Source organism: Seriola dumerili, unplaced genomic scaffold (assembly GCF_002260705.1).
Source record: "Seriola dumerili isolate Sdu_G_001 unplaced genomic scaffold, Sdu_1.0 BDQW01007522.1, whole genome shotgun sequence".
NCBI lineage: Eukaryota > Metazoa > Chordata > Actinopteri > Carangiformes > Carangidae > Seriola > Seriola dumerili.
The window spans coordinates 3,831-12,965 of NW_019181777.1; the positions used below are offsets into that span (position 1 = coordinate 3,831).

General features: G+C 37.1%; 4 gene segments (V, D, J or C); all 4 read left to right on the forward strand.

The window, feature by feature from the left end:
* LOC111239982 overlaps window positions 1–607 on the forward strand; it is a 3,519-nt gene extending 2,912 nt beyond the window's left edge. The window contains 2 exon segments of the V gene segment in view: window positions 139–377; window positions 530–607. Of these exon segments, the coding sequence occupies window positions 139–377; window positions 530–607 (317 nt within the window).
* A 918-nt stretch (window positions 608–1,525) lies between these two features.
* On the forward strand, window positions 1,526–2,187 carry LOC111239978. The segment is given in 2 exon segments: window positions 1,526–1,671; window positions 1,761–2,187. Coding segments are annotated over 2 exon segments (351 nt in total).
* Window positions 1,554–9,135, forward strand: part of LOC111239979 — a 21,121-nt gene continuing 13,539 nt past the window's right edge. Inside the window, exon 1 of the V gene segment in view lies at window positions 1,554–1,599.
* LOC111239980 lies at window positions 3,990–4,553 on the forward strand. The segment is given in 2 exon segments: window positions 3,990–4,135; window positions 4,225–4,553. Coding segments are annotated over 2 exon segments (348 nt in total).

The following is a 9,135-nucleotide window of genomic DNA, read 5'->3' on the forward strand; positions in this document are numbered from 1 at the left end:
TTTTTCTCATCCTGTCAATTATCTGGACAGGTAAGAATATTAACTGTATTTCTGATAAACAGCTAAAGACATCTGACAGAATCTGATGAAACATCTGGTTTCATTACAGAATCTAATGAGTTGTTTAAATTTCTGTAGGTACTGAGGGTCAGACTCTGACCGAGTCTGAACCAGTGGTTAAAAGGCCTGGAGAATCCCACAGATTGACCTGCACATATTCTGGGTTTGGTGATAATTACTGGAACGCTTGGATCAGACAGGCTGCTGGAAAAGGACTGGAGTGGGTTGCAACTATCAGTGTTACTAGTAGCAACATCTACTACTCTCAGTCAGTCCAAGGCCGGTTTACCATCTCCAGAGACAACAGCAGAAAGCAGGTGTATCTGCAGATGAACGGATGGCCTGGATCAGACAGGCTCCTGGTAAAGGACTGGAGTGGGTTGCCTTGCATGATACTGGTAGCAGCAAATACTACTCTCAGTCAGTCCAAGGCCGGTTTACCATCTCCAGAGACAATAGCAGAGAGCAGCTGTATCTGCAGATGAACAGTCTGAAGACTGAAGATTCTGCTGTTTATTATTGTGCTCAATTCCCACACAGCGAGTGAATTCTGTGGAGCGGCTGTACAAAATCATACAATAGTAGGACGGTAGATGGTGTATTTTTGTATTTTATTTGTTAAATATCTGATTTAATGTTATATTTTTCATATTAACATTTTAATAAAATGTTTCATTTTGCATGTTTTGCTTGCTATATTCTTTAATAAATTAATTGTGGTCTCTACTTTACAAGGTTCTGAGAAGTGTTCTTGAGAAATATGACTAAAGATTAAACACAAAACACACAATGAAGAAAATGAGTCAATAAAAGGGTCAAAGACAGTACAACAAACTGGTTGCTTAAAACATACTCAACAAATACCATACGTTTTTACAAATTAAGACAGAATCATTTCTGTATGAAGAATCAAAAGTGAGTCATGTCAGGAGAGTGAAAAATAATCTTGCAGTAACAGTAATAAAATCACATCAAGGTAGACAGGAAAGGAAAGGTGGAAGGAATCATGTTATAAAAATCTATATGAATTGTGGAAGCAAAAATCTGGTGAAGACTCGATTTAAAACATATATAACAATAATATTTTAATTTCTCAATATTTAGTCAGCTCATCTTTCTTGTACAGGTGTATATGACTGAAATCAATATCAATATCAAATATGTAAGTAAGCTAATAAATAAATAAACAAAGAAATGTTCAATGAAATATATGAAAACATATTTTTTATGTTTGAATGGAAGTAAGGACAAATATTTTTTTTTCAAACAACAACTAACTATTATTAAAATGTAGAAACCTTGTTTTAAAACATGTATAATAATATGTTTTTTAATTTCTCAACATTTACTAAGCTCATCTATTTTGTTGTGCAGGTGTAGATGTCTTCAACCATCAATGGCTGGTTATTAAATTGTATTACAGGAATTATTGGCTCCAGTTAGACCAACACTGATGCTTCATGTGTTTGATTCTATGCAAACTCAGTGACCTTCCTTGTTACTCAGCTATAAAAACTTCAGATCAGACTGTCAGTGGAGTTCACAGCTCGTCAGCTTCACCATAAACCATGTTTTCTGTAGCTCTGCTGCTGCTGTTGGCAGCTGGATCCTGTGAGTCTCTCTGGATTTGTCACATTCAACATTTCTTCTCTTGCTGTAGAACTTGATCATTTATAACAAAACATTTTCTTTTTTAACAGGTGTGAAGTGTGAACAGTTGACACAGCCAGCCTCTGTGACTGTGCAGCCAGGTCAACGTCTCACCATCACCTGTCAGGTCTCTTATTCTGTTAGTGACTACTACACAGCTTGGATCAGACAGCCTGCAGGGAAAACACTGGAGTGGATTGGAAGCGCACTTGTTGGATACACAACAGACTACAAAGATTCACTGAAGAGCAAATTCAGTATTGAAACAGACTCTTCCAGCAACAGAGTGACTCTAAATGGACAGAATGTGCAGCCTGAAGACACTGCTGTGTATTACTGTGCCAGAGACACACAATAACACAAACCATCAGTAGACCTGAACAAAAACCCCTCAGTGCCTGAACACTTGTAACATGAAGCCACCAGAGGAGGAGCCCTCAGACCACTAATGATTTCACACCAGCTCACTGTTACAGTCAAGAGAGAAACAGTATTTAGATTTTATAAATGGTTCTTAATTAAATTTTACAGCAACTGTTTTCAACAATTTAAATATGTTGACTTTATAATCTCTGAAATATTACTGTATGTTTCCTGACGTGAAAACTGAATAACACTATTACACCTTTCAAGTGATGAAATTCATCCAGCTGAGAACCCGGTTTTAAAAAGGTCATAATCCAACAAGACATGGATCTTCACAAAGTGTCTCTTCCATAAAATCAATATTTAAAAAACAAAAAATATTCTCTCAATCACAACTGCACTAGTTACTGAATCAGTATCATGAAACTTTTACAAGTTTTCAGTTGTGTGATGTTTTGTCTTGTGAATAAACCTTATGAACAATGTCATTGGACCAAAAATCAATTTTTAACAACTAAAATTCCAATAATAATATTAAACGTCTGAAGACTTTTCTCTCACTGTAGAATAATATTTTATAAATATAAAAAAGAAAGTCAAATGCAAACCAGTTCTCTCCTCCCTGTGAGGAGGAGTCAATGCAAAACTCAGATGTCTTCCACCTCTACTTATCTGACTGCAGAGAGGATGACAGAGAACAGTGGACACACAGTTTAACATGATGGACTATAGGACAGGACTGCTGCTTTTAACTCTCTGCTGGGCAGGTGAAGAGTTTCTCTGATCCTGAGTTGAAGTTGTCTTTAAAACTTTGAAGCATTTAATCAACTTCCCAGTTATTTATTTATTTTTTTTTTTTGTTACAGGTGTTGATGGTCAGACTCTGACAGAATCTGAACCAGTGGTTAAAAGGCCTGGAGAATCCCACAGACTGACCTGTACAGCCTCTGGATTCACATTCAGCAGCTACGATATGCACTGGATCAGACAGGCTCCTGGTAAAGGACTGGAGTGGATTGCCTGGCATGGCACTGACAGCAGCAAATCCTACTCTCAGTCAGTCCAAGGCCGGTTTACCATCTCCAGAGACAACAGCAGAGAGCAGGTGTATCTGCAGATGAACAGTCTGAAGACTGAAGATTCTGCTGTTTATTATTGTGCTCGAGACTCACAGTGACTGGAGTCGGTTGAACAGCTGTACAATATCCATCAATCCTCATATTTCAGGCTGGTGGAGCCTGAGTGTTAAGTGTTACTGTATTATATATATTACGTATCAAATAATTGATTTCACATATCATCTTTATATAACAGTATATGCTTCACATCGCCAATACTTTATCCTTTCACAAGAAATATGACTAAACATTAAACAAGAAAATCTTAAAAAGGAGAATTTGTATAACAATGTGGCTGCTGAAAACTCTTCAAATGCATTATGTTCCTCTGAATAAAGACATATCATTTCTGTAAATGATGTGGATTAAAAATTGATTCATATGATGAGTGTGAAAAAAAATGTTGTAGTTTCTACTATACAATCACTAGAGGTCAGTCATTGTCAAGTTTCTGTCTCGTCTGTAACTAAGATAAGACACCTTGGTGTTCTCATTGATCTGAAATGACACAACCACAAAGATAAAGGTATAATGTGGTGATAATTACATACAAATGCAAGAACTATACCACAGTTTTCATTTCAGCTAAAGCATGCAGTTTTTTGTTTATTGTCACACAGGTTTAGCAAGTAAATACAGGTAATAAGTAAATATATATAGAAGAATAATTGTTGTATTAAAAAAGTTATGTGCTGACAGATTAATAAATAATTACATGTAGTATGAGGTGTTGACAGTAACACCAAACAGACTCTTCTATTGGCTCCAGTTAGACCAACACTGATGCTTCATGTGTTTGATTCTATGCAAACTCAGTGACCTTCCTTGTTACTCAGCTATAAAAACTTCAGATCAGACTGTCAGTGGAGTTCACAGCTCGTCAGCTTCACCATAAACCATGTTTTCTGTAGCTCTGCTGCTGCTGTTGGCAGCTGGATCCTGTGAGTCTCTCTGGATTTGTCATAGTCAACATTTCTTCTCTTGCTGTAGAACTTGATCATTTATAACAAAACATTTTCTTTTTTAACAGGTGTGAAGTGTGAACAGTTGACACAGCCAGCCTCTGTGACTGTGCAGCCAGGTCAACGTCTCACCATCACCTGTCAGGTCTCTTATTCTGTTAGCAGCTACTACACAGCTTGGATCAGACAGCCTGCAGGGAAAGGACTGGAGTGGATTGGAACGAGATATACTGGAGCTTCATACTACAAAGATTCACTAAAGAACAAGTTCAGTATCGACTTAGACTCTTCCAGCAAAACAGTGACTCTAAATGGACAGAATGTGCAGCCTGAAGACACTGCTGTGTATTACTGTGCCAGAGACACACAATAACACAAACCATCAGTAGACCTGAACAAAAACTCCTCAGTGCCTGAACACTTGTAACATGAAGCCACCAGAGGAGGAGCCCTCAGACCACTAATGATTTCACACCAGCTCACTGTTACAGTCAAAAGAGAAACAGTATTTAGATTTTATAAATGGTCCTTAATTAAATTTTACAGCAACTGTTTTCAACAATTTAAATATGTTGACTTTATAATATCTGAAATATTACTGTATGTTTTCCCAAAGTGAAAACTGAATAACACTATTACACCTTTCAAGTGATGAAATTCATCCAGCTGAGAACCTGGTTTTAAAAAGGTCATAATCCAACAAGACATGGATCTTCACAAAGTGTCTCTTTCATAAAACCTATGTTTAAAAAACAAAAAATATTCTCTCAATCACAACTGCACTAGTTACTGAATCAGTATCATGAAATTTTTCAGAGTTTTCAGTTGTGTGATGTTTTTTCTTGTGAATAAACCTCATGAACAATATAATTCAACCAAAAATCAGTTTTTAACAACCTAAATTCCAATAATAAAATTAAACTTCTGAAGACTTTTCTCTCACTATAGAATAATATTTTATAAATATAAAAAAGAAAGTCAAATGCAAACCAGTTCTCTCCTCCTGTGAGGAGGAGTCAATGCAAAACTCAGATGTCTTCCACCTCTACTTATCTGACTGCAGAGAGGATGACAGAGAACAGTGGACACACAGTTTAACATGATGGACTATAGGACAGGACTGCTGTTTTTAACTCTCTGCTGGGCAGGTGAAGAGTTTCTCTGATCCTGAGTTGAAGTTGTCTTTAAAACTTTGAAGCATTTAATCAACTTCCCAGCTATTTATTTATTTATTTTTTTGTTACAGGTATTGATGGTCAGACTCTGACAGAATCTGAACCAGTGGTTAAAAGGCCTGGAGAATCCCACAGACTGACCTGTACAGGCTCTGGATTCACATACAGCAGCTACCATATGGGCTGGGTCAGGCAGGCCCCTGGAAAAGGACTGGAGTGGCTTGCCTGGGTTGATACTTCTGGTAACAGCAAACGCCACTCTCAATCAATCCAAGGCCGGTTTACCATCTCCAGAGACAACAGCAGACAGCAGGTGTATCTGCAGATGAACAGTCTGAAGACTGAAGATTCTGCTGTTTATTATTGTGCTCGAGAACCACAGTGAATCAAATTAGTTGAGCAGCTGTACAAAATCCTACAGCACTCACCTTTTCGGTTGGCAGAGCTTAATATTTTTATTTTATGTATAATATAATATAATATAATATAATATAATATAATATAATATAATATAATATAATATAATATATATTGTGCAATTATTTATGATAACTTATAATTCTAACTAACTAGAATATACCTATATTTTGGTTTACATGTATATTTCTTATAAATTAACCATGTTCTCTCTAATCCTCAGTTTTAAAACTAAAAATTCCGATAATAAATTAAACTTCTGAAAGACTTTTTCTCTCACTGTAGAATAATATTTTATAAATATAAAAAAAAGAAAGTCAAATGCAACCAGTTCTCTCCTCCTGTGAGGAGGAGTCAATGCAAAACTCGATTGTCTTCCACCTCTACTTATCTGACTGCAGAGAGGATGACAGAGAACAGTGGACACACATGTTAACATGATGGACTATAGGACAGGACTGCTGCTTTTAACTCTCTGCTGGGCAGGTGAATTCTCTGATCCTGAGTTGAAGTTGTCTTTAAAACTTTGAAGCATTTATTCAACTTCCCAGTTATTTATTTATTTTTTTTTTGTTACAGGTGTTATGGTCAGACTCTCGAACAATCTGAACCAGTGTTAAAAGGCCCTGGAGAATCCACACACTGACCATGTATAACATCTGGATTGTCATTCAGTAGCTACTACATGCCTGGATCAGACGGCTCCTGAAAAAGGACTGGAGTGGATATGCTGCTCGCTCACTGGTAGCACAAAATACTACTCTCAGTCAAGTCCAAGGCCGGTTTACCATCTCCAGAGACGACAGCAGAGAGCCAGCTGTATCTGCAGATGAACAGTCTGAAGACTGAAGATTCTGGCTGTTTATTATTGTGCTCGAGACTCACAGTGACTGGAGTTGGTTGAACAGTGTACAAAATCCATCAATCCTCATATTCAGGCTGGTGGAGCTGAGTGTTAAGTGTTATTGTGTTATATAATTACAATCAATATATTTGATTACATATTAAATCTTTATATAAGAGTATATGCTTCACATCGCCAATACTTTATCCTTTCCTGAGAAATATGACAAAACAAAAGTCCTTAATGAAGGAGAATTTGTACACCAACAATGTGGCTGCTGAAAACAAACTTTAAAATGCATTTATGTTCTTTTGAATAAATACCATATAATTTCTGTAAATGATGTGGATTAAAAATGTGATTCATATCATGAGAAAGTGAAAAAAAAACGTTGCAGTTCCAACTATAAATCAGCAGACGTCAGTCATTTGTCAAGTTTCTGAGGCACTATGTGTTTCTCATTATCTGAACTTGACGCAACCACACAGATAAAGGTAAAATATGGTGATAATGACAAAAGTAATATCAAACTAATGCAGGAACTATACCACAGTTTTCCATCTCAGCTAAGGGATGCATTTGTTTGTGATTGTCACACAGGTTTATAAGTAAATACAGATAACAATTAAATAGAGGAATAAATGCTGTAGTAAAAATAGATGTGCTGACACATTAATCTGATGTAGGAGGTGTTGACAATACACCAAACAGACTCTTCTATCGGTCTCCAGTTAGACCACACTGATGCTTCATGTGTTTGATTCTATGCAAACTCAGTGACCTTCCTTGTTACTCAGCTATAAAAATTCAGATCAGACTGTCAGTGGAGTTCACAGCTCGTCAGCTTCACCATAAACCATGTTTTCTGTAGCTCTTGCTGCTGCTGTTGGCAGCTGGATCCTGTGAGTCTCTCTGGATTTGTCACAGTCAACATTTCTTCTCTTGCTGTAGACTTGATCATTTATAACAAAAATTTCTTTTTTAACAGGTGTGAAGTGTGAACAGTTGACACAGCCAGCCTCTGTGACTGTGTCAGCCAGGTCAACATCTCACCATCACACTGTCAGGTCTCTTATTCTGTTGGCACCACTCAACAGCTTGGATCAGACAGCCTGCAGGGAAAGGACTGAGTGGATTGGATTGAGATATACTGGAGCTTCATTCTACAAAGATTCACTAAAGAACAAATTCTGTATCGACTTAGACTCTTCCAGCAACAGAGTGACTCTAAATGGACAGAATGTGCAGCCTGAAGACACTGCTGTGTATTACTGTGCCACACACACACAATAACACAAACCATCAGTAGACCTGAACAAAAACTCCTCAGTGCCTGAACACTTGTAACATGAAGCCACCAGAGGAGGAGCCCTCAGACCACTAATGATTTCACACCAGCTCACTGTTACAGTCAAAAGAGAAAACAGTATTTGATTTTATAAATGGTCCTTAATTAAAATTTTACAGCAACTGTTTTCAACAATTTAAATATGTTGACTTTATAATATCTGAAATATTACTGGTATGTTTTCCCAAAGTGAAAACTGAATAACACTTTACACCTTTCAAGTGATGAAATTCATCCAGCTGAGAACCTGGTTTTAAAAAGGTCATAATCCAACAAGACATGGATCTTCACAAAGTGTCTCTTTCATAAAACCTATGTTTAAAAAAAAAAATATTCTCTCAATCACAACTGCACTAGTTACTGAATCAGTATCATGAAATTTTTCAGAGTTTTCAGTTGTGTGATGTTCTTTGTGAATAAACCTCAATGAACAATATAATTCAACCAAAAAACGGTTTTTAACAACCTAAATCCAATAATAAAATTAAACTTCTGAAGACTTTTCTCTCACTATAGAATAATATTTTATAATATAAAAAAGAAAGTCAAATGCAACCATTCTCTCCTCCTGTGAGAGGAGTCAATGCAAAAACTCAGATGTCTTCACCTCTACTTATCTCTGACTGAGAAGGATGACAGAGAACAGTGGACACACAGTTTAACATGATGGACTATAGGACAGGACTGCTGTTTTAACTCTCTGCTGGCAGGTGAAGAGTTTCCTCTGATCCTGAGTTGAAGTTGTCTTTAAAACTTTGAAGCATTTAATCAACTTCCCAGCTATTTATTTATTTATTTTTTTGTTACAGGTATTGATGGTCAGACTCTGACAGAATCTGAATCAGTGGTTAAAAGGCCTGGAGAAATCCCACAGACTGACCTGTACAGGCTCTGGATTCACATTCAGCACTACCATATGGGCTGGGTCAGGCAGGCCCCTGGAAAAGGACTGGAGGGCTTGCCTGGGTTGATACTTCTGGTAACAGCAAACCCACTCTCAATCAATCCAAGGCCGGTAACCATCTCCAGAGACAACAGCAGACAGCAGGTGTATCTGCAGATGAACAGTCTGAAGACTGAAAGATTCTGCTGTTTATTATTGTGCTCGAGAACCACAGTGAATCAAATTAGTTTGAGCAGCTGTACAAAATCCTACAGCACTCACCTTTCGGTTGGCAGAGCCTTAATATTTTTC